This window comes from Aphelocoma coerulescens, chromosome 12 (genome assembly GCF_041296385.1).
Source record: "Aphelocoma coerulescens isolate FSJ_1873_10779 chromosome 12, UR_Acoe_1.0, whole genome shotgun sequence".
Taxonomy (NCBI): Eukaryota; Metazoa; Chordata; class Aves; order Passeriformes; family Corvidae; genus Aphelocoma; species Aphelocoma coerulescens.
In genome coordinates this window covers 1,571,353-1,589,272 of record NC_091026.1, presented here as the reverse complement: position 1 = coordinate 1,589,272, position 17,920 = coordinate 1,571,353, and the positions used below count along the sequence as shown (strand labels likewise).

The following is a 17,920-nucleotide window of genomic DNA, read 5'->3' as shown; positions in this document are numbered from 1 at the left end:
CTGTAAATAAGTGCTGTTTATTCTGCTGCAAATACGAAGTAGGAATTGCTGTGAGATGCTCCTTGGGATGATATTTGAGGGGAATGTTCAACCCCACAGTGTCCTGCAGAGCCCGGGGAGGTCAGGGCCTGGCTGGATGTGCCAAGAGGGAATAGCTGCTGATTCCTGTGAAGAACTGGTGATTAATCAAATCTGATCCTGTCTCTCATGTTGGGCTGCCTTCTCTAAAAACAGCTCCTCCGGTGTATCATTACCTAGGAGGTAACAGGAGGCACGGCCACGAGAAGCTGGACACATCAGCTGTTTGTTAGTAGCCAGAAAAATCTTATTGAGGAACAGAGGAGCTTTTCCAGGAGCAGTGAGACAGTGAAGCCCTTCTCTGGCTGTTTACTTCCCTCCCCTTGGTTCCCAGTGACATCACCATGCCCCAAACAAGGCACAGATTTGCATCTCAAGTGACTTCACTGTTTTGAAGCCTTGTTTGCTTTCCCTTTAGGACAACCAGGATGAGCCCCAGCACTGCAGGGGCCACCTGGTGCCTTCGCCATGGATTTTCCATGTTGTTCATCCATCACAAGTGACTGTCACCACTGCAGTGACAACGCCATCCCACACACACCCAGGTTGGGAGCCTGTGGGCACTCAGGAGGGCTCTTTGGAGCTGCCTGCCTGGGCTGTTCCTCCCCTCTGGGTGTGGATGAGAACTGCATCACTTATCTCTTCCCCTCGCAGTAAAACAGCAGATTCCATTCGCAGCACATCACTGCACCCACCCAGCCACCCCGAGCGAAACTCCCCGCACAGATTTACTTATTTGCTGATTTTTTTTGACTCCTGGAAACCTTTGTTAGCTCTGCCCTGCTTGCAGGCACCTGCAGCAGCTCTCCCTCTCTGCAGCCCTGCGTGTCTGGACCCACGGCAGGGCCCCACGTAAAACAAGCTCTTGAGTCCTCCCAACCTGCAAGAGGAAGGTGCAGCGAGATGTGCTGCCTCCTTCCAAAATTTCTTCCCACTTCAGGACTGTTTTTTCCAAACCCAGCATCACCAGTGCCCACATCAGATGCCTTGGACCTGCATTTTGCTGCCTGTAAAACAGGGAAAGCAACTCTCAACTCTGCAAAACATTTTGCATCTCTTCTAGGAGGAAATCTTTAGTTCAAACAGCCACAACCACTAATTCAGAGACGCTGCTGTGGCTTTTGGGAGCTGAGCACACCGTGGGGGCAGCTGAAGGTGGGTGCCCCTGAGCTGCAGGGCCAGCAGGAAGGCTCTGCTCAGCTGCTGGGGAGCACTGCCTGCAAACGCTGATGCAGGAGAGTTTGCACCAAGGCGGCCTGGAACACCGAGGCAGACACACAGCTTTGGTTCTGCTGACTGGACACAGGAGCGGGGAGCTGCTGCAGGGCAGGGAAAACAATTAGAAGAATCAATATCATAGAAATGCTGGGGGAAAACCACTGGGTTTGTCAAAGCCCTCAACTTGGCCACGGTGAAACACATACCACCCGTTTTAGGAACAACAGTGGGATTCTCCCAGTGTTTTTGATTCCTAAGGGAACCCAGAACAACTACAGCCCACTATGTGATGAAGAACAGTTTGTAATCCCTAAAAACCCCAATGTTGGGGGTGGGGAGGGAGGGAAAGGCAGAAGAGAATCACTGAAATAATTAAGGTTGGAAAAGCCCCTGAAGATCATCAGGTCCGACCATTCCCCAGCCCTGCCAAGGCCACCACTCATCCGTGTCCCCAAGTGCCACACCCACACATCTTCAAAATCCCTCCAGGGATGGTGACCCCACCACTGCCCTGGCAGCCTGTTCCCAATGCCTGATCACCCCTTCATTGAAGGAATTTTCTCCTAATATCCAACCTAAACCTCCCCTGGCACAGCTTGAGGCCATTTCTGAGGAACGGGAGGCTTTTAATCTATTTTCTAATTTTCACACTGGAAACAAAGCTGCTGCAGGCAAAGATACCACAAGGGACATAAATCTCTCTAAGTATTTAAAAAGGCTGGAGCTGAGGTTCCTTTACAAGTTGTAGGTGGTGTGTTACTTTTAAATGCTATTATTAGAAAGGCAGGGCTTAATTTGGAGTCTCACACTCCATTACTCTCCCCCCTCTGGAGATCCATTCCTGTTTGGCAGCAGAGCCTGCAGGACGATAAAGCAGAGTGCTTGGTGGGTACAGGAAGGGAGAGGAGCCCAGAGAAAAGCAGCACCCAGGACATAGGATCTGATTTGGTTTTGGATAAAGCTGCATGCTCTGGATGGCTGCATCCCCTCACACACAGCGTGTGAGGAGATCTGAGTGCTGTCCCCCTGCCCAGACCCAGCCTAAGTGAGCTCAGCTCAACATCCCTGCCACAGGGAATCTGCCCTGCTGCAGCCCTCAAGGGTGAGGAACACAATTTGTCTGTTTTTCTGAAGTTTCCACCACAATGAAATGGTCCCAGACCAGGATTTGACAGCATTTCTGTTCTGATGTTCATTACATTTGTAGGTCATTCGACAAAAGGAAAATGTGACTGCTGGGCCCAGCCTGGTTTGGGTTGTCAGTGCAGTCCCAGACCTATTTTTAACTTAGGTAGCATTCCCCTTACACAACAGCTATTACCAATTAAGGATTGCAAGGAGTCGTACAAATAGATGGAGTTTAAATTTCTAGCTGGAAAAGCATTCTGGCTTTTTGGACAGCTTGGGGCACCTTTAAACCTTCAACAAGCCAACATTTTGACTTAGGAGGTTTTCATAAAATACCTTCACCATATTTTTTCCCCAGCCTTCAGAGCATTCTCTTCCGTTCCCTTTGAAACTTCCTTCGCTGATTTTTCACAAACATTCCTGAGGAAATGCAAACCGCGGCGTTTCCTGGGAGCTGACAGCAGTGACACGCACATGCCAGTCCTTCTGGGCAACAAAGCCAGCCTTGGACTCGGCATTTTGATCAAGGGCATCTCCCCTCACCCCCAAAAGGCTGGAGAGTTTGGGATCCTTGGCAGAGCCCCTCCAGCACCCTCCCAGCTGCAGCTTCTGAGAGACTCCTGGGACATCTCCAGGCCACCACCGGGCTCCCAGGCTCCCTGTGCTGTGACTCAGTCTTGGACCACGATCAAAGGGAACCCAGAAAGCTTCCAATTCCCCTCTGCAGGGCACGGAGCCAGAGGCACAATTAAAATGTGACTGCTCCAGGGGCTGCCCGTCGGCTGCATCCAACTACAGGAGAGACTGGAGGGGGAAAGAAAAGCCTGGCAAACTGTGTGTGCTCCAGGGATGCAGCTAAAGGGCAGGAACCCCCAGCACAGGCACCCCAGTTCCAAAAGAACCCAACATCAGCCTTCAAAGCTGCCTGTGGAAGGTTAAAATCTGTTCAAGTGTGGAGAAGGGAGAACCTGAGGGCTCACAGATGGTTCCTGGGTGAGAGGGAAGGGGGTGGAGAAAAGGAAAGTCTCAGGAATCTTGGAGAATTGATGAAGACTGCAGAGAGGCAGGGGAAGGGCAGGGGAAAGGTGGGGAAAAGCAGGGAAAAGGTGGGAAAAAGCAGGAGAAAGGGAGGGGAAAGGCAGGGAGGGAAAAGGCAGGGGAAAGTCAGGGGAAAAGCAGGGGAAAGGTGGGAAAAGGCAGGGGAGGTCAGGGGGAAGGCAGGGACACACACAAAGAACTGTGTGGTCTGGAACCCAGTTCAGCCCAGTGCCAGCACTGGTACAGGGAGAGGCATCACAGCCCCACAGATCCGTGCAGGGTTTTGCTCAGCCGTGCCCAAATCCCACCGCACACCTCGGTGAAACCGGGGCATGGGAAGCGAAGGGATCCCATGGGATGTGTGTCCCCCAGGAAGGGAGGAAGAGCAGCCTGGGAAGGCAAACCAGAAGTGTGAATTTCAGGCACAAGAGCAATGAACACCTGCACAAAGTCTCCTTCAGACACAGAGAACCATTAATGACATTACAAGGAAGGCTACCACCAGATTAGCAGGTATTTGGTGTATTTCCATTTAAATTTCCCAACTTGGAATCACTTCCCCGAGCACAGAGAAATCCTCTGATGGCTTTTAAGGCATTTTGCTACTTTGTGCATTTATTTGAGGGCTTGCTCTTAATCATTTTTTATGCTGACTGTGGGAATACTACAAGGAGTGCTGTTTGCAGGCTGTGCTTCCAGAGGGGGTGGATTTGGGAGGTGGGGGAAGCTCTCAGCTGCTCTGCAGCTGCAGCAGCCTCGCCAAAGGATCCTCTGGAGAGGGAGCTGCTCCACAGGCACATGACTCAACCCTGCTCTGGATGAAGTCACTGTCAAGTGAAAGCAAACTATTTGTTTCTAACAACATATATGGTGAACTCCAAACGCAAGTTCAAGGCAAAGCTCCAGTAATTTTCCCCACCCACTTTGCTTTTGTTTGGTTTAAGATGCCGAGAAGGAGCTCAGAGTTTAAGTGACAGCAAGAAGATACACAAACCCACTGACCTCACTGTCCAGCACTGTGCAAAAGCAGTTCCCGGCCCTCAGCAACCAGAACTTCAAGGGTTTTTCCCCTACTCCCTGCTCCTGAGGTTTGTAGTTAGTATACAGCCATCACCTCCAGGAATACGGGATTACAGAATTGTATACAGGTTTGTCCCCCTTTATTAAACCTGTTTTTAAATGACGGATTTAATTATGTAGGGACACATGACCAGGGAGTTCTTTACACCTTCTTTTATGCTGCCTTTCCCTCAAAGGAAGCAGCAGCACTGCTCTGTGCCAGTTTCCCAAGGCATCCAAAGGCACCTCACATAACCCCAGAGCAGAGTCCATGCTGCTGACACCAGAAATGAGGAACAAAGCCTCTCAAAACGCATTCTTTTTAACAAAGAGTTAACCTGAAGGACAGCCCTGACACGGATCAGTTCAAGCCCGTGTGCTGTCTTTGAAACAGCATCTAAATTAAGGCTGGCAATTCCTTTCATGGCTTCAAATGCTACACATTTTTCTAGGATAAGAGAGTGGGAAAGAGGATGAGCACAGAGCTGCAGGTGCCCTGCAGAGTGCAATCTCAGAGTGGCTTTAAGTAGCTTCTGACACTCAGATACTCTGATATTCCAGGGTGGCAGCAATAAGCTGCTCCTAACAAGCCAACTCATGAAAGCATTTCCATTTTTAATCAACATTGAAACATCCTCATGGGAATGAATCATATACCAAAATACAGACCCATTTTGCCCAGAGATGGGCTTAAGCACATGACTCAACCTATCCTGAAGCACGGTGCTGGCACTGTGGGTTCCAGCTGAAGGGTGGCAGGAACAATTCCAGCTAATCCCTGGCTTCAAAGGACCAGACACCCTCTCACTTTGCTTATTCCACTGGGGTGGCTCATTACAAATGGCCCTAATTGTTCTGGAAGGGACTCGTGCCTCCTTTAGGGACACCAAACTGATAAAAGAAAAATTAAAAATGGCAAGAAATAATTTTAAAAACGGTTTTGTTTGCCAAACAAGGCATTCCAATAAAGCAGCCTTTATGAACTTGGCACTTTGTGTTTTTTGAAATTCTCTTGTTTTAGCCAGAAGAGAGAAGACATATTGGGAGGAAAAATCTGCAGATTCCAGCTGCCCTCCGTGCCAGTCACACATCTCCTCACCTTCTGCTTGATCTTTAATGCAATGCTAATGGCAACAATTTCTAGCCTGGGCTATTACACACCAGCTGGCAGCAGCACAGCACGAAGCTTCCCCCCTGGCTAGGGAAAATCTTCACTTTCACATGCTAAACCTGAAGTCACATGGGTTTGTAATAATCCTGGGAGTAAAGCATGAGACGTTCATCCTGCAAAGCCCACAGAAACCCGACGGTGATTTGCTCATCTTACACTTTAGCCTGGCACAGAAACACATCTCAGCACCCTCCGTGTTTGTATCTGGAGGGTACCAAAACCAGCCCTCAAGTGAGGGGTTCTGACCAAAATGCACTCAACAGAGCACTGAAATCTCATTTTCGTGAATCACTGAATGACCAGGCATTTTTTGGAGCAGGTTTTTACCCCAGTCCTCCCAGTTTGCTTTATGCAATTTGCTGACACTTGGATACATCAGGCTGCTGGTTTATAAACTCATTACTGGAGGCGTCAGCACCATTACCTTGCAGTAACTTTGTTTTGTGAATATACACAGGATATAAGCACTTTCTGTAGGCAAAGTCCTGGTTATTGCAGGTGCTGCCAAATTTAAGGAATGGACTGAAACTGTGGTTGGTGGATTTTTCCCTATTTCCCCCTTCCCTTGCTGTGTTGAGAGAACATAGAGCAGCTCTCTCTGTACACGTGCTGTCTGCCCTTACCTGGCCTTTCTTTAGGAGTGCCACACGCCCAGCTTGCTATTTTGGAGCTGGATTTTTACCCTGTATACATAAATAAACTTGAAAACCCGTCCCAGTTTTCCTTTGTCCCATCACCCAGGCTCAGTGCTTCCTTGCAGTGCCCCAGCTGGCACTGCAGCCACAGCCAGGGAGGGGGAATGGCTCATTTTCCTTGTCCTCCATCTCTCCCAGCCCCACAGCTCTGGGCAGTGGGGCCACCGCAAAACCCAACGCACCCTGCACGGAATTCTCTTCAAGCCCATGGATCTCACTTCCATGGAAGCGGCTCCCAGAGCAAGATCCCCAAAATCAGAATTGTCCAGGCCAGGCAGCAGATCCAGAAACACTGAATCATTAAGGCTGGAAAAGCCCCCTGAGATCATCGAGTCCAACCCTTCCCCAGCACTGCCAAGGCCACCCCTGACCCATGTCCCCAGGTGCCACATCCCTGTTGTTTTCTGAACATTCCCAGGGATGGGGACTCCATCACTGCCCTGTTTCAATGCTTAACAGCCCTTCCCATGAAGGAATTTCCCCAATATCCACCCTGAGCCTCCCCTGCCCAGCCTGAGGCCGTTCCCTCTCCTCCTGTCCCTGTTCCCTGGCAGCAGAGCCCGACCCCCCCGGCTGCCCCCTCCTGTCAGGGACTTGTGCAGAGCCACAGGGTCCCCCCTGAGCCTCCTTTGCTCCAGGCTGAGCCCCTTTCCCAGCTCCCTCAGCCACTCCTGGGGCTCCAGCCCCTTCCCAGCTCTGTTCCCTTCCCTGGACACAAACCCACAAGAATTCCCTGAGTACCAAAACCTGGAAAACACAGCTGGACATCCCACCATGGAGCAGCAAGTCATGGCTTCCAAAGCCACCAGGAACACTTTCCACAGCTCTGAGCACTGACTGCAGCTGAAAACCAGGGTCAGGCAGTGCACAGAAGGAAAGAGCACAGTCACTCCATGGAAATGTTACCCAAGCCCTGTTTTGGTTATCTGTTACCTCATTTTATACATAAAAATAGGAAATATATACACAGGGCACACACAAAACCTCCCCATTGCCCCTGGGCTCTTTTCCAAGAGCATTTTAAACTATTTACAATCACTAATAAAAAGTAATTGAAAGCCTCCAGAAAGTTTTTTTCCTTCTTTTTCAGATGAACTTCCTTGCATTTAAGATTTGTTATTCTGCAGCACCTGTTTTTCACACTTGTTTGTGCTTTGACCAAGAAATTATTCTGTTTCAAACGTGAGGAAGTCGCAACTTTCCTTCAATTTTCTTTTCTTCTCAAAAAGATGAGAACAAAGTGCCTCTGTGTGGTATTGAAGTGCTTAAGGCCTGGTTTTAGTGCTGTTCATGCAAACACACTGCAGACAGCAGATTCAAGCACATCCAGGTTTTGATGGCAAGTAAATTAATTATCTGGGAGGAAATAAATGGGCAGCCCTGTTGCAGAGGCTTCCATTAGGAGATGTAGAATAACTCCCCAGTAATTCATTTGCCACAAAGCTGGGATTTCGCCAGGAATCCAAGACAGAAAGCTCGAGTTTAGTATTTATTTGTGTCAAAACAGCCTGGCTACATTTCTATTATTTTATATGGTTTCTCAGCAAAGGAAACATCACAATGGGCTGGGACTAGGTTGGAAATTTTTTGGCTTGGCAGCGGAATCTGTGAAAAGCTGTGAGAAGAGGAGAATAAAGCTATCTTTTGAAACTTCACAAGCCAATGGTCACAGATGAGGGTCCCGTATTGCTCAATGCAGAAAGTGCGGGGCACCCCTGAAACCTTGAAAAAGATTGGAACAGTTCCCTTTTCCAGCCTTCAGCCACTGCATGAAAAATTCAACTGCAATTAGCATTTAGTACAAAGCACTTTCTGTAGGCTGACAATAGGTAGCCAGAGCAGAAAGTGTACATAACAAGAACGGAATCCTGTTTTAGAGGATCGCACGGGTTTTGTTCACAGTGAAGGGATCCCCACTTTCCCCCCAGAAAATTCAAACCCATCCAATTCCCTCTGCTCAGCAGCGTAAATCAAGAGCAAGGAAAACGAAGTTTAGATTAAAAAGCATCAGGGTAAGTTCAGGGACATGTTAAATGGAATTGCTTATTTTGCTGTTCCATTAAATAGGCAAGCTCAATGCCTCTGACACCCAGACCTATTCTTTAGGATCACCATTCACCATCAATCATTTAAGCTGGGTGTCAGACCTGCCTAAGTGAAGTGCCCGCTGCTCTGAATGACTCTGATGTGCACTTTGTGCTGGGAGGGAGAGGAAAGATGAACTATTATATTACTAAATATCTCAGGGAAATAAAGCGTCTTCTCTGCATTACATAAATTTCCATGACATTTCAGTTAATCTGCCAGTGCTGCATACAGTGTGGACACCACAGCACGAGCTCCTGTGCCTGAGGATAAAATATCAGGGAAGGAAAAGTACTGAGTCTTAGCTGGGGTGATGTGACCTAAAGCAGATGTTAAAACCAAACAGCACCCTCACCTTCACATCTGCATGCACAGAGACAACAGCAGCTGATAATTAATGCAATTAAAAAAAAAAAAAAAAAAAAAGCAGCTTTACAATCTTTGTCACAATCTTTGTCACAAGTTCTCATTAAGTGCCTACCACTCCCTTCTCCCAGGGAGCGGAACAGCGAGGAAAAACCCTGGTGGCATCATGTGCAGCCACCCCGTGCTGAGGAGCATTGCGGAGTTAACGTTTTCTTACCTTTTATAGAAACCATGGAGAGGCTGGAGACATAAAAACTGCCAGTAATCCAAGCAGAAGGCCTTCAACTTCAGCATTTTCCAGCACTCCTGCTGCCGCGACTGTGGTCTGCAGCGGGCTTTTAGCAACACAAGACTTTTTTGTTATGATTTGAATGACTCAAAAGCAGAGCAGCACCCTCGTGTCCCTGTGGCTGCATCACCGGGCTGTGGGATCGGCGCGGAGCCGGCGGGCAGCCCCGCACATGGCTCAGCACCTGCAGCCCCAGTGCCCCCCGCTCATACAAAGAGGCAGCCGCACAAAGGACACAAATTCATGGGCGCTCTTTGATCCCGCTCGCCGTTTATCTCTCCCAAAGTCCCCAGTCCTACCGGGATCACTGGTGTTACACAGAAATCCCACTTCTCCTTTCGGCTATTTTAGGCCATTCTGAAAGCCCTCTGGACAAACAGCGTGGATACATTCCAGCTGCGGGCTTTGATGGACCCTTGGAAAGCATCCTTAGAGCTCCCAGACTTCGGAAAATGCAGGCAATAATCTCGGTGGGCTCTGACACCGCTGCCCGGTACCCACAGCCGAGCTGTGACCTCAGCACATGGGGCTGCCGGCGTTTGCCCTTTTCCCTTTTTTCCCTCCTCTGTTAATCAGCTCCTCCGGTACCAGCACACGGGCTCCATTGTCTGCGGCACCTCGGGAACGGGGGGCTTCTCGTGACGGGGAGGGGAAAAGAGCGGAAAAAAAATGGAAAAAGGGAGAAGGAGGGGGGGAAAAAAAAAAAAAAAAGAAGAAGAGAAAAAAGAAGGCAGGAGCTCAGACCCTCCCGCTCACACACCAGATTGTGCTTATCTTGTTCCCGACGCGTTTTGCCAGGGAGCGCAGGGGGGGAGGATGAACCAACCCCGAACCGCGGGGCGGCAGCGGGACAGCCCCCGAGGCGCGGGCACGGACGGACGGACGGACGGACGGAGAGCCGGACAAACGGACAGACGGACAGCCTGCCAGACTGCCGGCGGGGACGGACAGCCCCTCCGGGGAATCCCGGCGGAGCATCCCGGGGGATCCCGGCAGCCGCAGCCGCTCCGGAGCCATCCCCGAGCCGCAGGCAGGGCTGGGAGCTGCGGGGCTGGGGGATTGTGGAATTAGCAGCGTTTGCTATCGAAACCTCTGCTGGGCACGATAAAGGCGGACTGCTTTTGTTCTGAGAAGACAGGAGCACAAATTTTTAAAAATGTCTATCTTTTACCATGGCCCAATTCTACCAACTCCCTCCCCTCCCCCTTCTTTCCTCTCTATCCCACCGTGAACTGCAAAGGGTGAGAATCCTGGGATGGAAACACACAGGGCAGGGTTAGATTAGAGATTAGGTGGGAATTCCTGTGAAGATCGGGAGGGCCTGGCACAGGGTGCCCAGAGCAGCTGGGGCTGCCCCTGGATCCCTGGCAGTGCCCAAGGCCAGGCTGGACATTGGGGCTTGGAGCAGCCTAGGACAGTGGGAGGTGTCCCTGCCATGGCAGGGGTGGCACTGGATGGGCTTTGAGGTCCCTTCCAACCCAAACCAGTCTGGGATTCTGTGCATATCCCAGGATGGAAGGGACCCACCCACAAGGACCATCAGTCCAGCTCCTGGCCCTGCCCAGACCCCCCAGCAATCCCACCCTGGGCATCCCTGGCAGCGCTGTCCCAACGCTCCTGCAGCTCTGGCAGCCTCGGGGCCGGGACCATTCCCTGGGCAGTGCCCAGCACCCTCTGGGGGAAGAGCCCTAGTGGAGACCAACCAATGCTTATGTCCAGCTTGCCGTAAGTTTACTGTTCCAGGAACTACGATTTGCCTGTTTCATGTTCTGTTTCGTTTCTGAAAATCACTCACAGGAAACATCAGGCTATGGCTTGCAACACTGCCAGGCAGGTATAGAGGAACTTGAAGGTTCAACAGTTACAACAACAAAACCAAAAGCAGGAGCTGACGAAATACTTCAAAACCACTCTGGCATTTGGACAAGTGTTCAAAACAAAACCAGCAAACAATCAACCAAACAAAAAAACCCAACCAAACAAATAAACCATAAAACACCCCCCCAATCCCCTCCCCAAAAAGCCACAAGAATTTTAACACTGTTTTAAAAATATGGGAAGAAAACCAAACCCCTAAGCCTCAACCTGAGGCTCTTTCCCTTGTGGACCTATCTGGTTCCCCAAGTGCCTGGATAATAAGCTATATTTAGGGATCTATAGAAGCTATATTTAGGGGTTCTGGTTTTACTCACTGTCACTGTGCAGTTACAGAAGTGCCTTGCATCTTCTTAGAAAACTGCTTTGTGCAAGTTTAATTAAATGAAATTATAAATATATTTGAGTAAGAATTGGCAGTTTCTTTAGTGAAGTAAAGAAATCAGTGGGTTATGCTTAACTAGGGTCACACTTTGTGTGGTATTTCCCTAAAAACACCTTGTACAGGACAGGGCAGGTGGTGGGATTGACCAGACCATGAGAAAAGAAACTTGCAGGGAAAAAAAGTGTTTGATTTGGGCTATTAAAAATAATTTATTGTGAAGATTCTCTTTCAAGTACCCCTTTCCTTGTGCTGCCTGCACTTATTTGCTGGGATTTCTTTCAGACCAGCACCAGAGCTGGTGACTCCCAAGCAAACACAATGATGGGTATCTCTGAGAAGGAACATCACCCCCCAACAATATGAAATGCTGCCCAAATCCAAGCTTGTTTTTCTTCCTGGACTCATAATCCCTTGGGCTTCATTAGCTTGGCAATTTTCAAGTCACTGATGCCATCATGGTAAGGATATTTAGATTTCCTTATCAAAAACCTTTCATCCCTGCTTTTCATCCCCTGTTCTCCAGGGTAGTTTTATCTAAAGAGGAACTGAGGAAAGGCCCTGGAGACCCAGTGGCTGCTGGTGAGCCCCAACCTCCTGGCACTGCCTCCTGCCTTGGGTTTGGTAATGCCAAGAAGGTAACAGGAAATCATTTTTCCTTTGTTTCCATGAAAAAATGGCACAAGAAAAAAAAATGAAAGAAGAAAAGAAATTGAGTTTTCCCTGTTGTAACATTCTTGTGTCTGAATTTTTTTACATTCTGAGATAAAAAAGAAGGAAAAAAAAGAAAGAAAAAACTGGTTACATCCCATAACCAAGAGCAGCTATTCCCAGGATCAAGGAAAAAGGGCAAACCCAGCCCAAGACAAGCAAGCTCAGGAGACGCCAGCCAAAGACTTGATCCTGAAATGAGACTTTTCAGGAAACTTATCCTTTGTCTGTTCACATTGCAAAGCAATTTCTTTCTCAGCATCATATCCTTTCCCGAAAAAAAACCCCAACTATTTATCACCTTAATTATCTATTTCTAAGCAGTGGGCTCAGAGCATAGGAGCCATGTACCCATGGATTTCCTGACAGCATCCAACACCCATTATCCCTCACTGCATGCAGAGAAAATGCTAATTAGGACTTTTGCAAATGAAAAGCCCCATGCTCTCAACACGTTCTTCATTTTCACTTGTCTTTCCAGAGGAAAACAACAAAGGAAATTAAGCTTCATCTCACGCTCACCCGGGATATAGAACTGGTTCTTTCAGAAAGGCATTTACCGAAACCTTTGACTCAGAATTCCCAGGCCTAATACAAGCAGGGATTTTTGGATGTGCTGCAGCTCCAGCGCTGGAGCTGTGAGCAGTTTGCTGAGAATTTCTGAAGTCACTGAGAGTTCAGCCTCTGACAAGGCTTTCAAAAACAGCCACTAAAAAAAGGGCCAAGTGGAAACTGAACATTGCACCACCTCCTTTTTTAGGGGTGATTTTCTTGCCAAGCCCTGGAGCTCTGAGGCTGAAAGAAAACTGAGGGATAAAATAACCCCAGCATGAAGCTAGTGCCTGCTGGAGTTCCTGGTGCACTGGCTTCAAAAGTTGGGCAGGTCAGGAAAATTGACTTGTCTGGTGACAACCTTTCACAAAATACATCTATTGACCTACTGTTATTTACTGAGTTAAACTTCTTGAGTGATATGCCAGGAACATTCCTGAAAAATATTTCACTTCCCCAGAAAACCAGTGTATCCCCCAACTTAGGTGGAGCACAGACACTGCAGTAGTTAAATTGTTTTCCCCGAGTCTTTCAAGACTCCAGGGTGAAATACTCGACTGGCCACACACAAAAATTTCATGGTAGCCATCCATGCGTTGTGGAGTCCAGGAATTTCACGTGACACACAGAGTGTGGATCCCATATTCATCCAGGATACCCTGCACACACCTCATTAAAAAGCGGGGGAATGCAGAGCAGGTGTATAAACCACGGGTTTGGGCAAGCAGAGAGATGCTGAACTTCTTCCTGGAAGGTTTGAAGGCCTTGCTGCTCACAGGACACCACAGCACACACAGCTCTGTGCACCGGGTGCTGTGAGGGCACTGAAGTGCAGTAAGGGGTCTCCACATCAAAGCTGGGGAGAAAATTCCTGGGCTGTTCAAAGAGTAAGGCAAGTGTTGATGTTCAAGGCTCTGGCAAACCAGATGTCCCTCCCTGCCCCTCGCAGGCATTCCTGGGTGCCACCCCTGGAGCATCCCTGCCCCACCAGGGCAGGTGGAAGAGCTCATATGGAGCCCTTGGGCTCAGGGACAGCCTGGGGACACCCCAAGGTGTTGGTGATGAGCTCTGCAGAGATTCCCAGAGAGTCAGGACATCAATCAAGGTCTTTCCCCTCCATGTTGACTTGAAGGGCAGCTCTGCTGCCTAGAAACCTTCCAGAAACTCAAAACAGAGTTTATTGGCTGCAGACAGCTCTCAGAGTTATGCACTCCCCCCTAGATGAATTCTAACCATCATTTGATACTACCCTTTATTTTTGGTGATTAAGCCACTCAGCTGCCAAAGTATCCATGGAGAAGGGTAGGAAGAACTTTGCTGTTCTCTTCATGCTGACTGTCCTTTGTGCACATCTGTTCCCCGAGCTCACACAACCTCTGGCTGATCAATTTGCTACAGAAGATGACAAACCCGCCCCAAATATCTGCAAAGCTCAAACATTTGAATTTCCAACTCATTTGGAACAGGTCTGGCAATTCAACCCTCCAGAAGGGCCACATTAGGATTTAGGCATTAGGAAACAAAACATTTTCAGATGCCAGCTGAAAGCTGACAGAGGCCAACTCAAAATATCCAGAGTGTGCAGGCTATGAAAGAAATTGTGCCAACCAATACACACACACATAAAATATGCCCATTTTTGCATATTTTCCTCTTTATAATGGACGTAAGCAAATTTTTCACGTTAACCTTTACTCTTCCCAGCACTGAGATTTAGAAGAGTGGTTCACTGGGGGCAAATGTGCCTTGTGATGGGGACAGGAAATTTGTGAGCAAAATGCAACAAGAGTACCCTGACTAGGAAATACTTGACAGGACACAGGGTGGGCCATGTTAATTGGTACATCCCATCTTCTGGGTCGTTCAAAGGCCAATTTGCCTAACAGGTTCATGAGAACACATCCACTAACAAGAAGTCTTCTATTATCTTTCATTGTACTTAAAAATAATGGCCTTAATTCTGTCTAATTACAGCTCCAGAACAGGCTTATTGGAGCTGCTGAAGTGGACCAGATGTCACATGCTCTTCCCTCAGTAACTGTTTAACACTAAGAAAAATTCACAGTTTTACCTGATAAAATCTGAACAGTTTTCTTCAGGGCCTCCTCAGCGATTGTTTCACTCCAGATTTTTTAAACTTCACAAAATCATTCAATTTGTAGTTAAAGAGTGGCATTTTTACATCCTCGTCTGGTAACTCCCAGACACTATTTCAGCCCAACATTCAAAAGGATTTACTGCATGCATCTAATTCTTCCATGTTCCTCACTGATACCTTCCCATGGAAAAAAATACTCAATGGGAGGAAAAACATTGTAATAAAATCTATTTCCAGCCTGCAATAAAGGTGGCAGCAATACCTGGCTCTGGTAAATCACACACCAGCATCACGATGCTCTCACTAAAATAAATTTGCAGAGGAGCAGAGCCAGGGGAAGTTGGGATTGTTCCCTGCATTGTCCTGGCAGACAAAGGCCCAGTGTTCCCATCACACTGGGAATGGGACAGAAGTACAGTGGGGACTGAACGTGGCCCAGTGTTGCTGTGCTGAGGACAAAGGGAATATCACAGCAGAGGGGATGGCTGCTTAGGAAATGGTAACAGGGCAAATGCTTCACTTTCAGAAGACTTTACACTGGATAATAATAGAAGATTAATTACAGAGGGGCCTTGATTTGAATAAGATTAAGCAGAACAGCTCCCACCGTTTTGTTCAAGCAAGGCTAAAATGACATCATGTGGGAAAAAGTCACATCCTCAACCCAGAACATCTCCAAAGGAAGACTTGTACCAAAACAGCTGCCAGTTGGAGAGGGAGGGACTCTGCCCTAGCCTTATCAAAGGAAGTCTGCGCCTTTGATGCACTTTTCAACGTGCAAGGATGAGAATAAAAGATGCAAGGTACCCATCTGATATGCAGTGTTAACAGGGCTAAGCATTTCTTTCTAAATGGAGTGATCAAAGTAAAACCCCAGCTCTGGCAGTGCCTCCTGTGACAGAGCTCTCTGAAGGGTGGGTGCTTTTATCAAAATGCTGAGCAGCAGAAGCAGGAGCGACATCTCCACACAACTGCTCCCCAGAGCAGCACGGACCTGCCAGGACAGGGGGACAGGTCAAATATTGTCAGCACGAAGGTCATAAAAATCTGAGAGGGAGATGGGTTGTGCACAAGCACACCCTCTGTCCCTCCCCTCCGTGCTCCTCAGAGAACAAACACAGGGTTTGAACTAGAATGGAATTTCAAGTTGGAAATCCTGGAAAAGAGCAAATTATCCACTCTTAGGAAAATCCAGCTACTGAGTCAGTGCCTCTGCTGGCTGTGCATTGCAAGATAAAGGTGTGTGATGTGCTGCTGATACAGAGCAGGGCATTTCTGTCAGTTCAAACCTAAAACTACCATCTATGATTGCTACAGTACCTGAGTGGGTCAGTTGAGATGCTGCTTCCTGTTTCCAGTGAAGTCCTGAGGTGACAGCAAAAGAATAAAATTATAAAGTATTAAAGTATAAACCAAAATAAAAGCATAAACTATTCAAAAATGTTATGTCCTTAAACATCAACGACTTTACATTTTTCTCCTTCTTATTGACATTTCAGAGTACTTAGCATGCCATTAAACATGAGAGTAAATAAAAGTACCCAAACAAAAAACCCAACAGCCCTTTCCTAGATTAGAGAAAGGGGAATTAGAGAAATGTTTGTCTGAATTAGTCACAACCTGATCAATTTTCAATATTCTAGAAGTATCTACGTGAGTGACTTTTACACTCTGGAGCTTTCTGCTCTCTCCCCAAAAAAGGCAGCTGTGGAGGTGTCCTGCAGAACGATTGCAGCACAAAGTTCAGGTGAGATATTGTAAGCACTGAGGAAGTTCTCTGAGTACGCTGATTTTTGAGCAGCAATATTTAACATGCAGTGTGGTGTTACTAATTACCCTTGCTCTCACTGAGCACGACCCCAGGTTTATTACAATAATATATATATAACACAGAGTTACATTTTTAGGGTGAAGAAGCCAGTTTTCCCACAATCTGTAATAAAACATCAGCCATAGCCCCATCATTTTTAAATGGTTACTTGCACTTATCCATTTCCATCCCTTACACAAATGGCCATAGATCAGCCTTTGCTCACATAGCCATAAACATGTACAGTCTGTGGAGGTTCATAAAATTCACATTAGAACTGCATTAATTATATTTACACGGGCATTCATAAATCAATGGCAAATCTTTACTTTGAATCCCAAGATTCCTAATTTGCTTACAAAAATAAACAGGGTGGTGTGAAGGGAGGAGGCCGTAAAAGCAGCAGGAATTAGCTGCACAGGAATGGAAACAAACCATATTGAACGAATAGCTTTTAACTAAAGCTTTAAAATAGCTTTGGGGAGCTTATGCCACCCTGCAATTTGTTTGCTTCACCAGCTCAAGATTTGTGAATAGCCATGAATTTTGCGGGGGTGGCTCCCATATGCCGCCTTTGTGGCTGGTGTTAGTTTAACAACGGAAAAGGGTGAGCTTCATTTACTTTAATTAAGTTTCCTGCGTCCCTCCGTGTGCTGTGGAGGTGCCAGCCTGCTCACTCAGCACGGCTTTTTGCCTCGCTTTTCAACCCAGACTTGCAGGAAAATCTGCTCTGAGCAGTTTTGGCCCTCGGTGCTATAAATAAATATTTCTCAGACGCCGTGGTTGTGCAGCAGGGATGTGCTGTGCATGCAGAGGAGATGCTAATGAGCGGCGATTAGCCCCCACCCCTTGACTGTGGTGCCCACTGGCTCTGAGCACTCCTGACCTCGGGGACTCCTGACACAATCCCAAGGAGCAGGATGACAGCTTCATCAGGATTCCCGGTTTTCCCTCCTGGGCTCAGGCACCCAAGGCAGCTCCCCAGCACCCAAACCCTCGGTCAGGAGAGGCACAAGTCTTTCTGTATCTAAAAACACACAGGAGAAGCACGGCTCCCAGCAAAAATCCCCTCTTAAGAGTCACAAATCACAGGCTCATCAAGGTTGGGAAAGACCCCAAGGGTGAGTCCGACCATTCCCCTGGCACTGCCAGGTCCATCAAACCATGTCCCTCAGCACCCCATCCGGATGTTTTCTGAGCACTCCCAGGGATGCTGATCCCAGCACTGCCCTGGGCAGCCTGTGCCACTGCTTGTCAACACTTCCAGGGAAGAAGTTTCTCCTAATATTCCACCTAGACCTCCCCTGGTGCAACTTATATGTGAGGGGTTTTAAGGTGAAGATCAGATGTAGAAACAGTGTCAAA

At 48.0% G+C, this 17,920-nt stretch overlaps 1 protein-coding gene across 6 annotated transcripts in view; it reads right to left on the bottom strand.

Annotated features, from left to right (window-relative positions):
• The window catches only part of IQSEC1 (IQ motif and Sec7 domain ArfGEF 1), a 281,157-nt gene that overhangs the window by 121,062 nt on the left and 142,175 nt on the right, over positions 1-17,920 (bottom strand). For 4 of the 6 annotated variants that reach the window (XM_069027864.1, XM_069027865.1, XM_069027867.1 and 1 more), the window contains one exon: positions 16,066-16,110. The exons of the other annotated variants lie outside the window; for them this stretch is intronic. In XM_069027864.1, coding sequence (XP_068883965.1) covers positions 16,066-16,110 — 45 coding nt within the window. The remainder of the gene's footprint in view (positions 1-16,065; positions 16,111-17,920) is intronic. 6 annotated transcript variants of the gene reach the window in all.